The sequence below is a fragment of the Maylandia zebra genome, linkage group LG18 (genome assembly GCF_041146795.1).
Source record: "Maylandia zebra isolate NMK-2024a linkage group LG18, Mzebra_GT3a, whole genome shotgun sequence".
Classification (NCBI taxonomy): domain Eukaryota; kingdom Metazoa; phylum Chordata; class Actinopteri; order Cichliformes; family Cichlidae; genus Maylandia; species Maylandia zebra.
In genome coordinates this window covers 9,429,892-9,450,171 of record NC_135184.1, presented here as the reverse complement: position 1 = coordinate 9,450,171, position 20,280 = coordinate 9,429,892, and the positions used below count along the sequence as shown (strand labels likewise).

At 39.8% G+C, this 20,280-nt stretch overlaps 1 protein-coding gene across 2 annotated transcripts in view; it reads right to left on the bottom strand.

Moving 5' to 3' along the window:
* Positions 1–20,168, bottom strand: part of tep1 (telomerase-associated protein 1) — a 38,776-nt gene extending 18,608 nt beyond the window's left edge. Inside the window, exons 1-28 of one of the 2 annotated variants that reach the window (XM_004555203.3) lie at positions 20,057–20,168; positions 18,423–18,959; positions 18,130–18,312; positions 17,903–18,052; positions 15,825–15,989; positions 15,602–15,739; positions 15,237–15,308; positions 13,839–13,951; positions 13,192–13,349; positions 12,730–12,839; positions 12,528–12,606; positions 10,297–10,489; positions 9,691–9,967; positions 9,423–9,575; positions 9,190–9,258; positions 8,612–8,730; positions 8,414–8,482; positions 6,763–6,906; positions 6,389–6,680; positions 5,106–5,227; positions 4,848–4,961; positions 4,285–4,402; positions 3,953–4,141; positions 2,951–3,138; positions 2,698–2,857; positions 2,159–2,338; positions 1,963–2,055; positions 1,231–1,366 (exon numbers count right to left, since the gene is read on the bottom strand). In XM_004555203.3, coding sequence (XP_004555260.3) covers positions 1,231–1,366; positions 1,963–2,055; positions 2,159–2,338; positions 2,698–2,857; positions 2,951–3,138; positions 3,953–4,141; positions 4,285–4,402; positions 4,848–4,961; positions 5,106–5,227; positions 6,389–6,680; positions 6,763–6,906; positions 8,414–8,482; positions 8,612–8,730; positions 9,190–9,258; positions 9,423–9,575; positions 9,691–9,967; positions 10,297–10,489; positions 12,528–12,606; positions 12,730–12,839; positions 13,192–13,349; positions 13,839–13,951; positions 15,237–15,308; positions 15,602–15,739; positions 15,825–15,989; positions 17,903–18,052; positions 18,130–18,312; positions 18,423–18,959 — 4,321 coding nt within the window. In that variant the 5' untranslated portion in view covers positions 20,057–20,168. Of the gene's footprint in view, positions 1–1,230; positions 1,367–1,962; positions 2,056–2,158; positions 2,339–2,697; positions 2,858–2,950; positions 3,139–3,952; positions 4,142–4,284; positions 4,403–4,847; positions 4,962–5,105; positions 5,228–6,388; positions 6,681–6,762; positions 6,907–8,413; positions 8,483–8,611; positions 8,731–9,189; positions 9,259–9,422; positions 9,576–9,690; positions 9,968–10,296; positions 10,490–12,527; positions 12,607–12,729; positions 12,840–13,191; positions 13,350–13,838; positions 13,952–15,236; positions 15,309–15,601; positions 15,740–15,824; positions 15,990–17,902; positions 18,053–18,129; positions 18,313–18,422; positions 18,960–19,671; positions 19,832–20,056 lie in introns of those variants that run through there. The other variant, XM_004555204.6, reaches the window with a different exon arrangement.
* Between the last annotated feature and the right edge of the window lie 112 nt (positions 20,169–20,280).

Here is a 20,280-nt window from a genome sequence, read left to right as displayed (position 1 = left end):
GCAGATGTCAATAAACGGCTGTGATCCCTGGCTAGCTCACGGGAAGCAAGACCAAACGATACCTCCGTCTCCTAGTTGTCTGAGCTCGCCACATTGGTGTCAGAAGTGGGATGATGGTGGCACCCCATGTTCTGACCCGAGTGACTTTTCCCCCGCCGGTCGTGACCGGCCGGTGTGCCAAAAGAAGGCACCTGGACATTTGCAGGACTTTGTGTGGGGTAATGGGGTCGTCGGGGACGACTGACCCCTTAGGTGGGGGCTATGTAGCGGGTCAGGGCTGTTCGGGGTTCTGTTTGTGCAGTTATGTTTTGTTTATGTTGCCATAGTGACGGGTGACGCCCTCTCGCTGCGACGGTGTGTTCTTCCGGGGTCAGAGGGCGCCCTGTGTGTTGTTGTTGCTGTGCTGTTGCCGCGCTGAGCAGTTAGCTAGCGGCAGTGTTCTTCTGCAGATGTCAATAAACGGCTGTGCTCCCTGGCTAGCTCACGGGAAGCAAGACCAAACGATACCTCCGTCTCCTCGTTGTCTGAGCTCACCACAATATTTTAGTTCTGCTGAGCCAAGTAAGACAGGTCAGGGTGAAGAAGTGACAGCCAAAGAAAAGCTTGCCACAAAACGGAAAAGTTATGACAAATCAGACTGTAAGGCAAAAAGAAAGTGCAGCTTTATGGTTTCATGGACAAAATAATTTCTGTGGCTGCAATATGACAAGCGAAATAACCAGGGCTGCACATAAGTGGTCCGCAGGTGCGCATTCGCTGTCAAAATAAAAAAAACGGGCACAAGATAAGAAGTTGCAACGCGTGTTTGCATACATAAGATTTTCAGGAGGAGGACAGACATTTGTTTAGAACTCTTAAAGATGTCGAAGAAGCAAGCTCCTTTAAGCAATTACTGTGATGTTCCTCTACCTCCAAAGAAATGTCAGAAGGAGTCCGAACCACAAAAGAAGCACGTATTCTCGGAAAAGTAGTTGCAGGAGGTGAGCTGGCTTCAAACAAATGATGAACGCACAGAGATGTGGTGCGGAATGTGCCGTGAAAATTTAATAAATGACAAATTAAAAAGGCATGAACGTTTTTTTTTTTTTAATCGAAAAAATATCGAACCGTGACACCAAAGTATCGAACCAAACCGAACCGTGAATTTTGTGTATTGTTGCACCCCTACTATCTATTCTTATTCAAGAATAAATGTGCAGTTAACATATGATATTGGGACATCAATCATACCTGTGGTGCTGACAGTGAGTGTAGCCAGGGCCCAGCGGAGTCCCAGCATGCCTCTGTACTGTGAGCAGAGTCTCTGCAGGCTGTACTGCACCAGCTGTCTCAGAGACTGCGGCAAGTCCTGCAGGCTCTCCTTCAGCTAGGACGCAAACACAGAAGCCGCTTTCACACATGAACTCCAGACAATGATGTACAAAGATGCCTTTTCTTAAATATAGGATGCAACTAGTGTGTACATAAGAAGCTACCTCTGCACACAGGAGGTGGCAGGATAAAGGGCAAACAGGTAAACAACAAATTCTCCTGGCAGTTGGTTACTCTAATGGACTACTGGACATCACATGGTATAAGGAGCCGGCAAGTTGAAGACCGTTTAATGTGGGAACAGATATGGAGGCTGACAATGAAGTCTAAAGTTTAGAGGAAATATATACCAAGCAAAATAATTTGCACAACAGTTCATTTGCAGTCAAGCAGATCCTGCACTGGTTTATTGTGGAAGAGAGAGCTGAGTGTGAATGTGTCGATTTACTGGTTAAATTACTTTTCTACCCACCTCCATGTTCCTATATGTAAAATTAAATAAATATTCAAGTATTTTAGTAATCTTCCACCAAACACTGTATTAATATTTCAGCATTTCTTTATTACCTTTATTGTAGTTACGTGTTAGATTAAAATTGTCACATAAATTAAAATACCAGAGAGAAGGGGGCTAAAGCAGTGAGTTTGAACCTTGTCAAAAGAAGCAAAATTCCTCAGGTCTTCACAAGCCAGGTGCAAGTAAAGAGGACTGACTGCTCCCTTCTTGGATATTAGTGTCTGGAGCTGGACAAACACACACAAGCATGACATAGTGTAAAGATGGATATAAAAGACAAATTTAACCATCCAGAGAATGTTTTGAATTCAAAGATATCATAAGAAGAACCTGGTTGTTGAAAGCACAGTCGCTGAGTTTCTTGCCAAATGCATCCAGTTCCTTCTGAACAATCTCCTTTCGGTCTGGCAAGGTAAGCTGTCCCAGCGTAAACAGGAGCGTCCCTTTTTTCTTGGTTAGTGTTTGTAACAGAGCTGCTTTAGACGTGATGCTCACCACCAAACAGACACCCTGTTAAGACCAGGATTATTTGAGATTAAGTGCAGTTAAAACTGAAACATACCGTAACGAAAGTAAATAAATGGATGAGCAGCCCTGCACATTACACATATAAAAAAAAGTTTATGAAGACAGGGATGAAAAAATTATGGAGAGTTTATCGCCTGCACATAAGATTTCGTTTTTGCAGGTCATCAACTTTCAAATATTTTAATGCAAAATAAAAGTTGTGCACACCAGAGGATAAAAGGATCTATTTGATTAACATGGGCTGTATCTGAACTTATAATAAGTAAAATTGCAGCAGGTCCCTTGAAATAAATGTATCCGAGTTGCAAATCTTTGCTATTTTTTTATGTGTGATGAAGCACCTTTTCTCCCCAGGTGACCCGTGGAAGCTGCTGTGGGATCCAATCAGAGCTGACCTGACCTCTGCCATCCTGGACAAGATCTGCCCCATCAACTAGCAGCACCAGAGGTTTGTTCCTCTTTATATTACTTAATGTGGAGTGAAACTCTGACAGCAAATCTCTGAGAAAAGGAAAAAAAAAAAAAATCGGTCATGAAACAGACAGCTGGAAACCACTGTAAGGGAACAGATTACATGACCAAAAAGTTACTTACTTATACGAGTGAGGAAAAGGCGATTCCTCCTCTGTGCCCTTTATCTTTCTCAGCCACTTAACAAGACACCGAAGGAGTTTTTCCACAGAGTGTGCTGATTGGCTGGCGGCTGTAGAGTAAGAGATTACATTGCAGACGAGGTTTTTCCTGGACTTAACTCCAGTCCTGAGGGCCTCAGCTAGAGCAGCCTGTGTGTGGAAACAATAAATTTACATTTAGGCCAGAATATATTTGACCATATGAGCTCTGAATACCAGCTTAAAAGATAATGAAACAAAATAAAAATATCAAGAAACAAAGTTCGAGTTGAGGGTCGGGTGTGAACTCTATGGTTTTCGGGGTTTTTATGGTTATTTTTTTAATCGTTTTTATCGTTAACTCGGTTTCCTTGGGTCTTTTCCCGTGTGTTATGAATAAATCTTCCTTTTTTGATACCGGTACTGGTTTTATTTTGTTGAATTTATCTGCAACACCTTAAAGGCCGGTCCGTGAAAATATTGTCGGACATAAACCGGTTCTTGGCACAAAAAGGGTTGGGGACCGCTGCTCTAAAAAGACCGCTTGGAAAATTAGCTGGAAAGTAAAGACTAAGTAAGTACGTGAACTCAAACGCATTTCTTTTCATTTCCGTTCATCTGAAAATCTGAAGATGTTTGGCCTCTTATGATAATTGGGATTGCCTGGTAGAGAGAATGAAACCTTTCCTTACCTAAAAGGTTACAGGTTAAAAATCTAACTATGTGTTTTTAGAGATTTTGAGCTTGAGTCTTTGAGAAGTGCACAAGATAATAAATGACTGTTGGCTTGTTATGCAACTTGGAGAGGAAACTCCCAATCAATTAATCAATTAGTTACAAGCAAAAATGCCAGAAAATCTACCTCGTTCTAAAACATTCAAAAAGTTCAGACGCCATAATCAATTTTGATGCCTTCATGTGGTGTTTCTTTCATTATGTCCACTTCCTACACATGCAGCAGGTTAGAAGTCTTTCAGAAATTTACCATGAAGACAGTTTTTCCTTCTCCAGGTCCTCCCTCCACCACAATCATCCCTCCTTTGGTCTGGGCCTGCTCCACCAAATCCACAGCGTTAGACAGAAGCTTCGACCTGCCAAAAAACTGCCTCTGCATCGCCTCCTGGTGGACCTCCTGCTCCAACACCTCTGATGCAGCCTCAGCCTCCTCAGCCTCCTGTGAGATGTATAATTATGAAGTGTTTATTGAGTCGATTAGTAAGGTGCAGCATTGAAGAAAATCTAAGAATAAAGATACTGAAGTGGATCATATCAGAAGATTCTACCTCTACAAGCAAAATCAGAGCTTATCAGACTCACGTCGACAAACAGCTTTTTGACAGCCATCCAAAGGTCCTCCAGCACAGCGTTGCCAAAGTCCTCCAGGTTTTTCAGATATGGTTTCCCATCCACAACGCCTCCCCACTCACACGAATAACTATACCACAGAGAAATTTAGTGAAATGTGACTTTTTCAGGACTGAAAAGCAGGAACAAAACAAGTTAATTTTCTTATTAAATTAAATTTAAATATTTAATTTATCCAATAGAGATCCGAACAGAAACCTGGACATTTCCAGGCGACTCTGTTCATATAAAAGATGTCCTTTATGACTCTAATTTGACAATAATTAACATCAACACATCAAACTTATTAGTTATTTATTATGGTCTGTGGGGTGAGACACATAAATAAGTAAAATACAACTGGTGCAATTTGCAGACCTTTTCCCTACCTGCTCATCTTTTAAGGCTTTTAACTTTGGTACAAACATAACATTTAAGACCAAAAAACAAAAGCAGAGAGCATACAGTGAAAGAGCATACTTTTAAACTACTTAGATTATGGCTTTAGTGCTATAAGCATGATTGAGACGACTCACTTTTCTGTGACCTTGACATCACCAGACAAGAGTCTTCCCTTCAGAGAGGCCATTTTATGTGCAGCGTCCGTTGATTCAGGCGCAAAATGTGATCTCCAAGCCACAGGAACTGAACTGAACACCAATAGAAATACTGGATAAAGTAATGTGATGCATTTCTGCTATACTGCTGTTGGACTGCTATACTTAAATCAACTCCCAAAAAACAAAAACCCAACATGTATAAAATGTATAAAAACATCAAATTAAAATACATACTTGATGATGTTCGGATCTCTAAAGTAGCAAAGCATTCGCTGGTGTGCTACGTCGGGATAAAGAGCCTGAAACTGACGGATTTCCATCTCTGTGATGGACAGACCTGCTGGGGCTGAGGCCAGCTGCAAAGAATACATTATTCATCTTTCATTTCAACTCAGATTTATAACTTAAAACAAAAGTCATCATTAAATTTAGTTTGTACATCTTAACATGTCAGGTATGTGACACATTTATTGTTATGCTTGATGTTTTTGTCTCTAATGTTATATGTTATGCACTACTACAGCACTTTAGGTTTCTTAACCTTCATGTAATCACTAATATGAATGTTCACGCGTTTCACAATAGTTATATAAAGTTATTAAACACCTATCGAAGTATCTATCATCAATGAAGTTAATTACTGTGCTAATTTATCTCCTTGAGCCTGGTTCTGCTTGAGATTTTTTCCCTGTTAAAAGAGAGTTTTTCCCTCCCACAGTCACTAAGTTCGTCCTTGTAGAGGATCAGGTGCTTGTTGGTCCATCCATCCATTTGCTTCCGCTTATCCCTTTCAGGGTCAGCTGGAGCTTATCTTAGGGCAAGAGGCAGGGTACAGTCTGTCACAGGGCTAACACATAGACAAAGACCTCAATTAACCTAACCCCACTAAGTGCATGTCTTTGGACAGTGGGAGGAAGCCGGAGTACCCAGGGAGAACCCACGCAAACATGGGGAGAACATGCAAACTCCACACAGACTCTACCATTGACTGATGGTAGAATTGAACTCAGGACCTTCTTGCTGTGAGGCAACAGTGCTAACCCCCGTGCCACCGTGCTTGTTGGTGTTTCTTTGTAATATTTTAGGGCCTTTACTTTACAATATAAAGCACTTTGAGGCAAACTGGTTCTCACAGAGACTGCCTTTATAATATGTTGCTCTTGTTATCTAAAATTTAACATCTAATTTTATATGTATATAAATATGGCATAAAGTAAGTTGTTAGTAAGATAGTTGGTACCATTTTCTACAAATGTTATAATTCATGTAGGCAGAAGTCTGGTTGTTTAATGTCTGGAATATAGGATTATAATTTATTCTTGTATTGTTAGACTCAACTGTCATTTCCTTAATTATTACAAAGATTTCTTGTAAAAGATCATAACTTAATCCATTTAAGTTTAGTGTCGGTGTGACAGGTTTGGTCAGAATATTTTTCTGTTTGTTCTGTACTTTCCAGTATTTTCCCGGTCACATTTACAGAGCTTGTCCTGTTACGTCTGTTCCATAAGTCTTACCCAGCTGTACTGTGGGAGGTCTGGTAGGTCAGGTTTGGGGGGCACCTGACCGTATCTCTCCCCGAGGATTCCCACCAGCATCTGGCTGCGACACACCTCTGACAGGCATAACTCTGAGGCCCGCTCAGACTCCTCCTCTGTCACACCCCAACGCAGTTCTACCTCTTGCAAGTAGAGGCAGTGTGGTGCAGCGCGCCGGCGTAGCTCTGGGAAGACGCTCCGCACCAAGATGTCGCGTTCAGAGTGCATGTCTCTGAATGTGGAGGAGATGAACACCCGCACACCTTGCCATCTGAGGATGGAGGGAGGAACTACAGTTAAACTAATGAGGAGAAATAGGGAGGAAAAAAAACATCTTAAAATGTAAAACATACCTTAATTTTGGGCTTGTTGGTATTGAGACCAGATTGCTCGTGGTCTGAGAGTGTTGACCCCCCTCTGGTGGAGGAATGTTATATAATTTGTCCAAATGCTCCACGTGATCGAGCAGCCTGGAAGATCCTCTCTCTGCCACAAACCTGGTCAAATAGTGAAAAAAAGGATTGGGGGGGAAATATTTATTGACTTTCTTGATAACTATAAACTTTTGTTGTATCCATACAATAATATGCAGCTGGTCATCTTAGTTTAGCGACAACTAGAAACAAAGGAACACTAAAGGCAGGTTCTGTCTATGGGAGGGGCACACTTTCGGTGTGACCAGCTGCCCCTTCCACTTCATCACTGGACGTTCCAGTGGAAAAACCTTTTTTAAACCTTATATTCTGTCATTACATACAATAAAAATCCTTATAAGCTTTGTTAATCTCATCCAAAACTTATAAGGATCCTTTTAAATTGGTTTAACTGCTGAAAACGTGCAATTTTCACATCAGGATGAAAATAAAAGTTCATTTAACTTATGCTTCCTCGAGGTGTTTCCAGATGCCTGTGATGTGGCAAAACCTGCTTCCAGAAGCACATTGACAAACCTCATTGACAAACAAGGCTAGCTCTGTGGTCGGCATGAAGCTGGACACTCTGGTGACAGTGGCAGAGAAAAGGACACTAAAAACAACTGCTGGACATTATGAACAATGCTGGGCATCCTCTGCACACGGCCATTAACAACCAGAAGAGTCTGTTCAGTGACAGGTTGCTTCTCCCCAAGACAAGAACTAACAGACTTAAAAACCTTTGTCCCACACGCCATCAAACTGTTTAACTCCTCTCTGGAGGGGAGAGGGAGGGGAAACAGGAGGACAAAGGAGGGGGGAACAACTAAGCTGTAGTGCCTCTTCACCTCACTGTGCAATACCTTTTGTGCAATACTTTTGTTAATAGTCAATGGTGCAATAGACCTCAATACATGAAATGTGCAATTCACTTGTATTTTTATTCCTATTTATTCTATTTATCCCCTTCGTATATTTTATTTATATATGTCTCTGTATTTATATATGTGTGTGTGTATATATATATATATAATATTCTGTAACTGTAACTTCTGTCGGTGCTGTGCTTTTGGAAACCGAATTTCCCAGAGGAACCCACCCGAGGGATTAATAAAGTTTTATCTTATCTTATCTCTTATCTTCAACAGTGAGTGCTCAGTACAGGTCCTAGCTGGAGTTTTATGATGTTTCTTCCCATATATTTTGCATCTTTCCACTGTAACTCTAATAATAGTGTTGAGATAATGGCTTAACAGAGTAACCTGCTGCTATTATTATTAGTTTTTCAGGACATTAAACAAATGTGATATTACATTTTACTCAAGAGGCTCTTTTTCTCCAGCTTCGTGTTAAGCTAAGCTAACCAGCTGTTGATTCCAGTTTCACACTCAACCAAAAAAATATAGAAGTGGCATCAATGGTTTCATTGTGGCAAGAAAGTAAATAATCATATTGGCTAAAAGATGAACGATGACTAAACATCAAGTGAAATAAACGCTTGTTGTTATCAATATTATTATAACACCTTACTGTGCCAATGGATGCAACATTTATATCGTTTATATGAATAATAAAAAATTATGCATTTTACCTCAGCACCTGCTCACTGAAGCCTGTCAGCACTATGTGGTTCCTGTCGAGGGTTTCTGAGTTTCCATCACTAAAACCAAACATTGCAAATTATTGCATATTTGAGTTTTATCATCCCAGTGATGACCGTTTTTGCTGTTCCTGACAGAACAGCAAAAATAAATAAAAACAAACAAACAAACAAAAAAACCACCATTACCTATCTGAACAAATGTGCACTACAAGGGAACTGCTGTTTATTTCCGTCCTGTAGTTCCTGATGACAAAGCTGACTTCTGTACTTAGCCAGGACTCAGACAGCACGATGATGTTGCTCACCTGAGGTTTCAAAAGTATTTAAGTGAATTTAAGAAAGAAACTTATGTGAGTGAACCTGAAAAGCAGGCAGAAAAACAGTACTGTGCCACCTTCTTACAGGAGCTGTAGATACTCATCTGTGCCATGTACAGGCACGAAAAATTCTGCAACTGTAAAGCTCATGACCCATCCAGGCAATGAAAACAGTAACTTAAGTCTATTATTAAAGCTGCTGTTTGCGAGTGAAAGGAGTGAAGTTAACAGTAGGGATACAGCAGGATTATTTAAAAACTAATCATATTAAATATTTTTGTTATAAAAATAGCTCAAAACGATATGGCAGAGAGTAAGAAAATACAGTTCAGAGAGATGTTAGTGAAAGCGTGAAACAGAAAACTGAAAGTGTAGGTGAAAACAACTCCTGTGTTACACCTCTGCAGGCAAACGCATCATCACAAATTACACATAAAAAAAACTAACCTTTTTGCTCTTTAATATTCTGTCAAAGTAAGCTGTGTCACATTCTTCAGAGTTGTCTTCATAAATGTTCTGCAAAAGAAAGCAAACTTTATAGCAGTTTGCACAGTTGTCCTCTATCAACAACTATAAGTATAGTTTACCATGCTTGGTTTAAGAACAATACTAATAGCAATAATCTTCATTTCTCAAATCAAAAACAAATAAAGATTAAGATGCTATAACAGAATATGGACCTTTATTTGCTTGAGCACACTTCTGACATTTTCCAACAGGACATCAGACTTCAGCTTTGCTTCTTTCCACTGATTGGAATAAGTTATGCACAACTCACAATCCTCTGTACTGCTGGAGATCATCAGAGCGAGCAAAACTGCAACCTCTATCTTCTGTCAAGATACATGATAAATAAATGGGTGGAGAGGTTAACAGGCTCCGTCATTTTAATATACCAAACTTTTTCCAGACACAAAAAAAATAAAAAATAAAAATATAGGGAGTTACACTTGGAGTGAGTTTGTCATGATCCTCGATATTCGTCTTCCTGCGTTTCGGTTTTGGGTTTTCTGCCTCTTTTTCTTCATTTTCTTGTTCCTCTGGGTCAGGAGGCAGGCAGAAGTCCAGTTTCTTGATCGCAGACTGATCGTAATAGATGCCCGGAGAGAGCAGGATAAGTGTCCGTCCAGGGAGCGGAGGCACGTTGTGACGACAGGAGATCTGAACGGCAGTTTCCAGAGCTTTACGGTAACGGTCCAACAGTGCAACAGTGTAGTTCCTCTGACTGCACACATACAGAAAACTTTAGTCTTACACTCTGTGCAGATTGATTCTTTTTCTCACTACCAAATACATTTTAATCTGAACCGATCTGCAACATAAAAACATTTTCGATGTCATTATAAGCAGTTTTGTGGCAGTATATATTTACATTTTCTTCATGTGATGCTTTTGTAACCTGTGCATCACTGCAAAAGCAAATTATATATAGAAAACATCCAAACAATGCAGTGTAAAGATTAGCAAACCAGGAATGTTTTTGTTTTTTTCCAAAATTAACTAAAGCTAAAAGGAAAAGTAATTATCACCAACTCAAAAATAACATTCACATACTTGGCTTTTATGAGCTGGGCCTTCTTCATTCTATACATTCGAGAGATAAACGGCACCCTGAGTGTCAGCCTGATCCTGCTCTTTTTAGTCGTTTCCCACGTCAGCCGATTTAAGCGCTGGCTTTTGGGAATCTTCTTCAGGATGTCCATCAGGATCTTGTTGGCAGAGGGTAGTTGTTGCTGTACTGCAGAGGCTAAAAGAAAAAAAGATTGAAAGGAGAAGTGCTATGTGTGTTTTTTTGTTTTTCACAGATGTTTACACCTCATCTATGGAGGGTTACGTTTTGTGTCATTTTGCTGACATATTTTAGTTTAAAACTGGTCACATAAACTTAGCAGAAAAAGTATGAAAATTTGTGTGGCCGATTAATTCTTAGTTGTAACAATGCTCTTGGCAATAAATCTTAAACTGTTGGAAAGCCTGTTTATTTCACTTTAAATGGTCCTATTTTTGTAAGGAAAACGTATTTGTGGGTTGAGCAGCAGAGTTGAGTAACCTCCCAAAATTTCTCTGCTAATCACAAACAGCTTATTCTGCTATTGACTCTTGCTTGGTGTAGTTTATTGGATTGGATGCCTGAAGTTGATTCAGATTGTAAACTCATTACTTACAGTCCACATGTTGCAGACATCAGTACAATTGGGCCTAACAGTAAAGGGCAGACATGGCAGCCCTCTCAGACTAGAGACTGGCTGTTCCCAATTGGCCCCCAAGACTGTAGAAGACTGCCTACAGTTCCTAGTGCTGCCAGGATGAGGAAACTGTCTTCCTGTGTTGTTGTCTTCTTGGGATGCCCTCTTCATGGCCCATCTCTGACATCCACCGTTGAAACTTAGCCTTCAATTTGGAGATGGTCCTAGGGCTCACTTCAAATAATGCTGCAATTTGGTTTTGGGGAGTAAAAGCTTGAAGTTGCCCTATAGCACAGGCCCTAACCAGATCAGAACTGATATGAATTCAGCAATTGCAATTCCATTGTCAATATCAATTATCAATTTGATTTCTTAGTGATTTTCATTGGCTCTGCTTTGAGAGCCACCACCATCTCTAAGCAGTATGTCAAAGACATTGCATTTTTGCAAATAAATTGCATGCTCTGCGGTCAAATGTTTGTGAATGTTGGAGGTATTTGCTGTCTTCGTTGTAAATGGTGTTGTGATCATTATTTAAAAATGTAATGTATTACACATATCACACAGAACACTTTTCTTAAAAGTAATGCAGTGTGTTACCTTCTCCTGTGAGCAATTAAGTAATTCATTATACTACTCGTTCCGTTACTTTCGTGCAACTTTCATGCTGAAACGCACTGTCACATAATAACCAGTTAATAGCATAAACCTTAGCCTAGAGCCCCACATACAAACACAAATCCCTATCCTAATAATGACACACATATGATTTTCTCTTAGTATTTAAATATGAACACAAAGCAATGATGAAAACCAGCAGAGATGACCACAGTAATTCTACTGTAGAAACAAAAACCAATAGAAAAGGAGGCTGAAGCCTTACGGCTTATCAGTGAACTTGTTGAAGTTCAGGGTCAGGCTGCTGGGCCTGTGTTGACATTCACTCAGCTTTAACATCACTGTGGGTTTTTGAATAGCTTAGTGTAAGCATGCTCTCAGCGCAAGTGCTTGAAATAAGTTGAGGTTCTATTAGCAGCATAATGCAGTTTCCACTTTACCATCGTGCTCTCATCCTTTTGTGCAATAAAAATAAAAGCAAGGTCCATATCTACGCTGCAGACTGCGCCAATCTTTTCCTTCTTAGACACATGAACTGAAATCAGCTGATAGCAGGGGAATTGATAGGCAAGCAGACTAACAGTTCCAAGAAATTGGACTACTAGGAACCGGTTCTTTACAAGAGCTGGTTCTTGTTTCCCATCCCTAATATAAGGTGCCAATTAATCACCTGATTGAACAAATTTCAAAACAAATTTCCCACCTGTGGGACTAATAAAGGTCATCTTATCTTATCTTGGCAGAGTCAATAGCAGTCAATTGGCCAAAAAAAAAAAAAAAAAAAAAAAAAAAAAAAAAAAATCCCAAATATTCCAGCTGTGACTGTAGGGTCACCCCGCCTCCCCTCACATTACACCCAATATTTGATCCAAATTATACATTCCAATGAATCATCTAAATTTTAGCCTATTTGATGTAATATAGACTAATACTGATTTAATAATGAATATGGAACGTTTTTTGCACTATAGTGCATCTCACCCATAGCGTAGAGCTCCATGATGACTTTGTAGGCAGCAAGGAATCTAAAAGGAAACTGTCGGCTCTGAACAACTGCTTTCTGTAAACAAATTACAAACAGTTACAGAGAACCTGATGAGCTAATTTCAACAGCAAAACAATTTCACTCATCTTTTACTCGCTTTTTATATGCTTTAAAATAAAGATTTATAGTGTGTTTCACCTCATTGGTCAGTCTGCTGAGGATCTTGTTGTGATGAGCCTCACTGATGCCCTTAGTAATCATGTTCCTCAGATTTCTCAGCATGGCCATGAATGGAAGAGACTTGGTGTCTGCGAAGGGGAGACATTATCTGTCTGTGTGTGTGTAATCATGTTTATCTTTGAGTATTTGCAGGTTATGTATACACGCATGCTCTGTCTACTTTAAAGTCTGCTGTACTAAATATTAAATAACTAATTTAAACATAAAATTCATTGATGTGTTGTAAAGAGTGATTGAGGGCTTTTAACTTGAAGGAATGAACCTCTGAAACACACTGAACACACAGAGGGAAAGATGATGCATTTTTTTTCCTATCATCATGTGCTTGGTAAAGTGATTCAGTGGTTGCACTGCTGTGGTCAACAAGCCCGTGCACGTTGTTCAGTTCAATAGAAAGCCTAAGCTTTTTGTTTTTCAGACCTATGAGCTTCTCCCAGGTGGCGGCCTTGTTGCCCTCCATACTGAGCAGCCGTTCCCACGTCTGCGGCTCCTTAAGTTTCATTCGCTGCCCAGCTCTCTCCCTGTCCCACACGCCTTTCATTCCACTGTGTGTGAATGCCTTCACATCAGCTGGATACCTAATGACAACAAAAAACACTGCATTTTTATATGCACCTGATTTCTACCTTCATTTCTCTAAAGAATAAATATCAAAGAGGGTCAAAACAGGAACTCCAACAAAAATGTGCTGCATTTTACAAAGAATTGAGTACAAATTCATTTCTCTGAGACATACCAGCTATCTTATAAATTAGAAAGGATAATGCACCTCTAGTGCAAAAAAAATGAAAACACTGCATACATTTATATTTTTAGCGAGACTTTAACTTCCTATCTCCAGCATTTATAGCCAGTACAGAAAGATTTTAATAAATGGTTCTCGAACAGATATGATGACAAGCATCTGTAAACATACAACTAAACAGATACAAGGTGTCAATCACCAGAAAAAAATTAGGACTTGTGGACGAAGCATAATTAAACAGCATGAGAATTACATGTTTTTTTTATGTGCTTATGCAACGTGAAAGGAAACAAACTCTGAAGCACAATTCTGCAGGTCTTACTTTTTCCCCAGAATGGCCATAACGTGTTCAGCCGGTTCTTTGATGTGAAGCCTCTTGATCATCTTCTTTATGCTGAACTCGCTCTGCTTCTTATCCACCACCTTTAACTGCAACTGCATCCAATCACAGACACAAATAAAGCAGCCATAGCCGACGTTTAAACAAGAGTAGAAAAACGGCTCTTCAAGAGAACAAAAGCAATATTAAAATGATGAATGAGTCATTCATTTTTTCAGTTGTTTAGCAGGAACTTTTTCAACTCAATCTGCACTAAATGATCTCACAATCTTGTCCTTTCTTTTTATATTTTAGCACTTTTCCCTTTAGGTCAGAAAAGACTTTGCTTAATCTATGAGATCCATTACGTTTATGATTAAGCCCATTGCACAGAAGCTTGCAGCAGCAGGTGCACATCCAACCGTGCTCAGCAAAGACGTGTAGAAAATTGACATAAACAGCAAAATATAATTATTTACACGACAAAACGAAACACACATTTTAGTTTAGTTTTCACTCATAAAATCATAAAGGTGCACACTACTGGAAGGCTAGAAGCTGCAATTTCTTAGTAGTTAGCAGATTTTCATGATAAGAACAACTCATACTCTCTCTGAAACAAGTTGTTTTAGCTCTTCTCATTTTAAGTCAACTTTTTCCTGATTGGTCGTTTGTCAAAAACTGGTTTGAACAGCAGGTGTGTGGAGCTTCTGTGCTCAAGGCAAAAGGCGGTACAACTGCGTGCTAGCAAGCAAGTAATATGCCTATTACAGTAGTTGGTAACATGAATCATTGTGTGATGCTCAAGATGATTTTCACTTTAAAATAACTCCATGGAAATTCTAAAGAGTTACAGCCCACCGTAGTGTTCCTCTCACTGGATTGTGTTTGGGGGGTTTGGTTGAAGCATGACTCATAAGAATGGATAATTGGTTGGTTTAGGAAGGAAGAGTGAGCCACCGGCACAGGAGAGACAGAAATATGGATTAAGTAACTTTTCCCTTGTGCTAGTTTATTTTCCAGTGAATGAATGAATCTGTATTTTGTTTTAATTAATTGTTTTATACACACAAAACTCCATATACATATTTCTATATATACAGTTACTCTTGAAAAAGCAGGATGTTGTCTCCTCAAAAGTGTAGCCTTTTCTGCTAGTCACTGGAGCACAAGCACTATGACTTAAATATAAAACATTAAGAGAAAATAAAGTTCTGGGCCTCACTAATTAGTAAAGCCTGGTTATATCCTTGTATATATGACAGGAAATAAGAACGAGCATAATAGGTCTGTTTTAAGAAAGCACTTCATTAAACAGTAACTAAAAAAAATAGAAAGACAGAAAGGAACTGAAAGGAAGCGCCTTATTTAGTGACACAACAGTAAAGTGTATTGACTTACAAAGTTCTTCAGAATTGATGCATTTGATCTGACCAAGTCCGCCCACTCCTTGATCTGTTTATCGGTTGGCTTCTGGAAGTCACAGATGCCATAATATGTGTGGTCAGATACAGATATTTAAAGCATGTATGTATAAGAAGTGAATTTAGAGTCAGCTACACAAACACAGAAACCACAAGCAGTTTTTTCTGGTTGAGTCAGTGAGGCAGAACAAAAACAAAACAATAAAAGCAAAGTGTTCATCTCTAGTACTAAAGTTTTTTCCCCACTAAAGAGGTGGTGAAATTAGTATTACTTGGTTAGGCCTTAATTTCCACATTGAGACCTTAAAAGTTTAGGAGAGAACATAATCACTGAATGTGTACCTTTGCTTTGCGCTTGTTGCGGTTGTGCTTACAGCGGTGCTTGCGTGTGTTGTATTTGGCCAGCTGATACTCGCTGAACTGCTTGAACTTGTCAGCCATCGCCTTCTTCAGGCACATCGGCAGAGAGCGGCTGAAGCACTGGAAACATCAGATTGTAGTGTGAAGACAGACTTGGTACATCCAGATCGTCCAGACCGTACAACAGATAATCATTATGACTTACTGTACTGTAGATTCTGACTATTTCCAGCCAATCAGACGGCAGCTGTACAGCAGCACAGAAGTATCTGCGGACATGTGGCTTGGTGGGCGGCAGGTTGGCAGCCAGAGCCAATAAGAAGTTCGCAGTGATCCGAATATTTAACTTCTGTCGAGTGTAAAGTGCCACCTAGATTGGAGCAGACAGACCATATAATATATGACATACATGATTATGTGTACCATTCATTAGCTGTGCTTACTCTCATGACGCACCACTTTAAATTGGTTATTTGAGAATACCTGATGTGTGTGCATCAGGGCTGAAAAATTAAGCAAACACCAAAGTGGAAAACCCCCCCAAAACTGCAGTTCCCTCAATGAGCCCTTCAGCCTGGCTCCAGAAGCAATTCACTCTCACTAAAAAAGCTCAACTATTAGCATTAAAAAGTAGGTTCTGGTCTCTATGAGTAATTTCCTTCTTCATAACAACTCTAAGAGGGGTGATATTTTTGTTGCTGTTGTTTTATAACTCGCTCGTTTTGATAGAGTTAGGGACGTGGCTAATTTAATCGACAGGCAGCTAAAACTGATTGTGCTATCCCCGACCTCTGATATGAGTGATTAAACTGGATTTTCTACTGTTTTTACCCTGTTGGACCCTTTGGGAAATTTTTTATGGCTTATCTGATTAAAACACAACATGTGTTCAGTGGGTTCATAGTTCATCTTGAAGATATATTGGTAAGACTTACAGTTAGGTATGCAAACATAGACAGCTATAGCTGACTGCCATCTTCTAAGTCTTATCTCTGCTAACTTAAGCCACTGAACTGGACTGCTCTACCATGTTTTGCTGCTGGAACTTTGAGCATTGTTAATCACATTATCTCACTAATAATACAGCTTGTTCAGCGAAGCTGAAAGGAGAAGAAGTGGTCAAGGTAGATGAGTTTAAATACCTGACTTTAACCATCCAAAGCAATGTACAGTGCACAAGAGAGGTGAAGAAGAGAGTGCAGGCAGTGTGCAGTAGGTGGAGAGATGAGTGTTAGGAGTCGTTTGTGTCAATAGGATAGCAAGATTTATAAGATGGCAGTGAGACCCACTATGATGTATGGTTTGGAGTCTGTGCCACTGACAAAAAGACAGGAGGAGTGCCCGGGATGGACAGGATTAGAGATGAGTATATCAGCTGAGCTGAGCAATTTGAAGACAAAGTTAGAGAAGCAAAGCTGAGATAGTCTGGACGTGAAGAAGAAGGATAGCAGATACAGTGTACCAAGGATGTGCAATAAGCAGCTGCCGTAAGATTTGTGAATGACGTGAAGCAGGACATGGGCTGGTGTGACTGAGGGGGATGCTAGAGACAGGGTGAGATGGAGGCAGATGATCTGGTGTAGGAGGAGGATATTTCTTTTTCAGTTTTGATCAGTCTGATTTTAGCATCTGAATGCTAACAGTATAGTCTTATCTGTACAGTTTTTCGATGCAGTTTGCAAACCAGGTTGTTACCTTTAGTTGGTATTTCAATGCTCTATCCTGTTGTCCAAATGGGATCATTTCTGGCTCTAAATAGTTAGCATGAGTACAGTGAAATAGTCTATGAAAATATTCTGAACATCCAAGAAAGTAAAGCTCTTGTTACATGTTGGGCACACCTTAATGCAAACTGACAATTTGCATGTTGGAAGCTGTGTGACCTTGTGATAAACCATGTTATTTTTTTTTATCTTGGGTTGAACTAAAGACATTCGTAAATTCAACCAACAATACAGGCTTGTGGGAATTAATTGGTCTGGAAAGTCTTTGCAGATCTCCTCATGACCTACATGAGGAGACTGTAAAAGAGTTAGCTAATTTGCATGTAGCTACTAATGCACTCATTTATAACAACACATTTGTGCAGGCAATATTTTCCTGAAACAGAGCAACAATTTAATATTGCCTGTGATATATGCAGTCATAGTAGATTTATCCCGTTGTCACATGGTGTTGAGTGTTTATCTGTTTTGTTTTTTTTAATTTGCTTTTCTACCACATTGACATGATAATGGAGTGCTGGTGGAGTTAAAATATTAAAAATTTAGTTCCCATGCATACCTTCAGAAGAAACTGTGGGTCATAGGCAGAAATATCCTTTGCCAGGTTTGTGATTCTGGTCCAAACACTGTCCTCTGAGTCCCAGTCCTTCTGGCCTGGAGCTGTGCTCTCATTGACCAGAGAGCAACATACAATGTTCAAGAGGAAATACTGAAGGACAGACAAAGACAAGGAGTCACTTTAATCAGCACCCAGGAGTTCAACACAAATAAATTATTCTCTATAACCTTTTTGTCTTTCAGCTCCTCTTCGGCCTTCTCGTTTCCTCTTTCGACCTCTCCAAATTCCTCCTGTCTGACAACCTCGGTTTGTTCAAATTCTTGTTCCATCAACTCTGTTTCCAGTACAGGCAAGTCCATAGTTTTCTCAGCATCAATTTCTTCAGCCTCATTATCTTCATCCTCAGAAATCTGCTTGTGCAGAACAAATTAAATTACAAATGACATGCAACAAAAGTTTTAATAAAATTTGATGTGTTATGATTTTATGTTTAAAGAGGAATGAGGAATATCTCATGTACCACACTTGTTTCTTCAAAACTGAAAGGCATCACTTCAGATATCTCATATCTTTCATCTGGATCCCCTCCATCATCCCTTTTCTCTTCTTTACTCATGAGATCATGGTGGAAGAATGAAGGAGTTTGAGCAAAGTTAGTGAGTAGAGCACCACTGGCCAGGGATGTGGGGAGCAAAGAGTCATTAGGGACTGAGGAGGTCAAGGGAAAAGAATGATGAGATAAGTTACTGTCTAGGAGCTTGTTCTGGGTGCTTAGGAGGGGAGAAGTGAAGGAGGCTGCAAAGGAAGAAGTGGAGAGAAGGGAGGATGAGGTGGAAGATAGTTTGGAGGGTTGGAGAGAGGAGCAAGAGGAAGGCTGTGCTGCAAAATCTATGAGTGGGGAGGAAAGCTGGGGCATTATTGTGGAGGTTTGAGCTAAGAACTTATTCTCCAGACTTGGGGGAGAATAATTTGAAGTCAAACTTCTCCCACATGTTGCCTGCTGCTGCTTCTGCACTCCTGGGGCCAGGCTTGCTGACTGCAAAGTCAGAGCACTCATCTGCAGAAAAAGAGATCAGAATGTCAAAAGCCACTCCTCTCCTCTCAGTCACAAGCCATATAATCCTAGAGAGCACAGAGTATTGAGTGGCAGGATTCCTTCTACTGTTTGAACAAGCACTGTTTTATTGTATCTAAGGGCGTGAACCATATTACAGGAACAAAGTCTGAAAACATGATGCCCAACAGACTGTAGATAGTGTCATTGGGAAACATACAGAATAATGCATGAATAACATACAGAAATGTGAACAAATATAAATCTGTCAAATATAAATACAAATATAAATGGGCCTTGAAGCAGACCGCAAACGCAGCTCGAAACTAAAGTAAAACTTGCTAAACTGACACATAATTGGGACTACGACGTTTAAACTTGGTGCGGTGATCTCCAGAGTTTGTTTTGGATTAAAAAAAAACAAACAAAACAAAAACAACAACTCATGTTATGTCATCGATTTGACAATTATCCATGTGTAAACAACAAGAATAAGGGCAGTAAAATCAGCCACCAAAGTCAGAAATAAAACAAACACTGATATAAGTTATACGGAAAGAACATTAGCTGCAATGAATGAACTGCCAAATGCAAACACAGCACAACATTTGCAGCTGAATTCAATATGGGAGCAAATGTTTCGTTCTTTGCAGTGACTCAAGTTTTCATAGGCGTGGTTAGCTACAAGGACGATTGCTAGACACAGGAAACTCACCGCAAAACCCACAATTTCAACTCCGTGGGTAGAGAGTTTGATATACAACGTTTCCGTCAGACGTTATTTTCTGTTTCGAAGCCCCTTCAAGTCAAGAGTAACCACTGATTTCCTGTAAACGGCTGTCATACAAACACCTGTCCTGTCAGCCGGCTATCAAAAGACCAGTGATTGGTCAGAATACTGTGTTCGTAATACGATTTTTTTTTTTACCGTAATACCGGACATATGGGTGTCGACCAGAAAAGAACAACTGTCACGCGCAATAAATTCAGATATATTTATTTGAAAAAGATAATAATCTTAGATAAACATATAACACCATAAAACATATCTAAGCTGTTTAATGTTCAAATAATAAAGTCATTATGGATGATGAAGTTACCGTAAATGCCGGACTGAGGCACAAAGAGGAAACGCAAACGCTCTATTTCCGCTGCAGCAGCCAGAACGGGTACATCAAAAAAGAAAGGAAAATGTGGATAGTGAGGACGAACTGAGGCCGGAGGAGACACGTCGAACTTCAACTACTCCTTTCACAAGGCCACGTTACTGGGCAGTTGGGATTATTTAAACTGTCCATCCGAGTATTTTACCATATTACGGGTC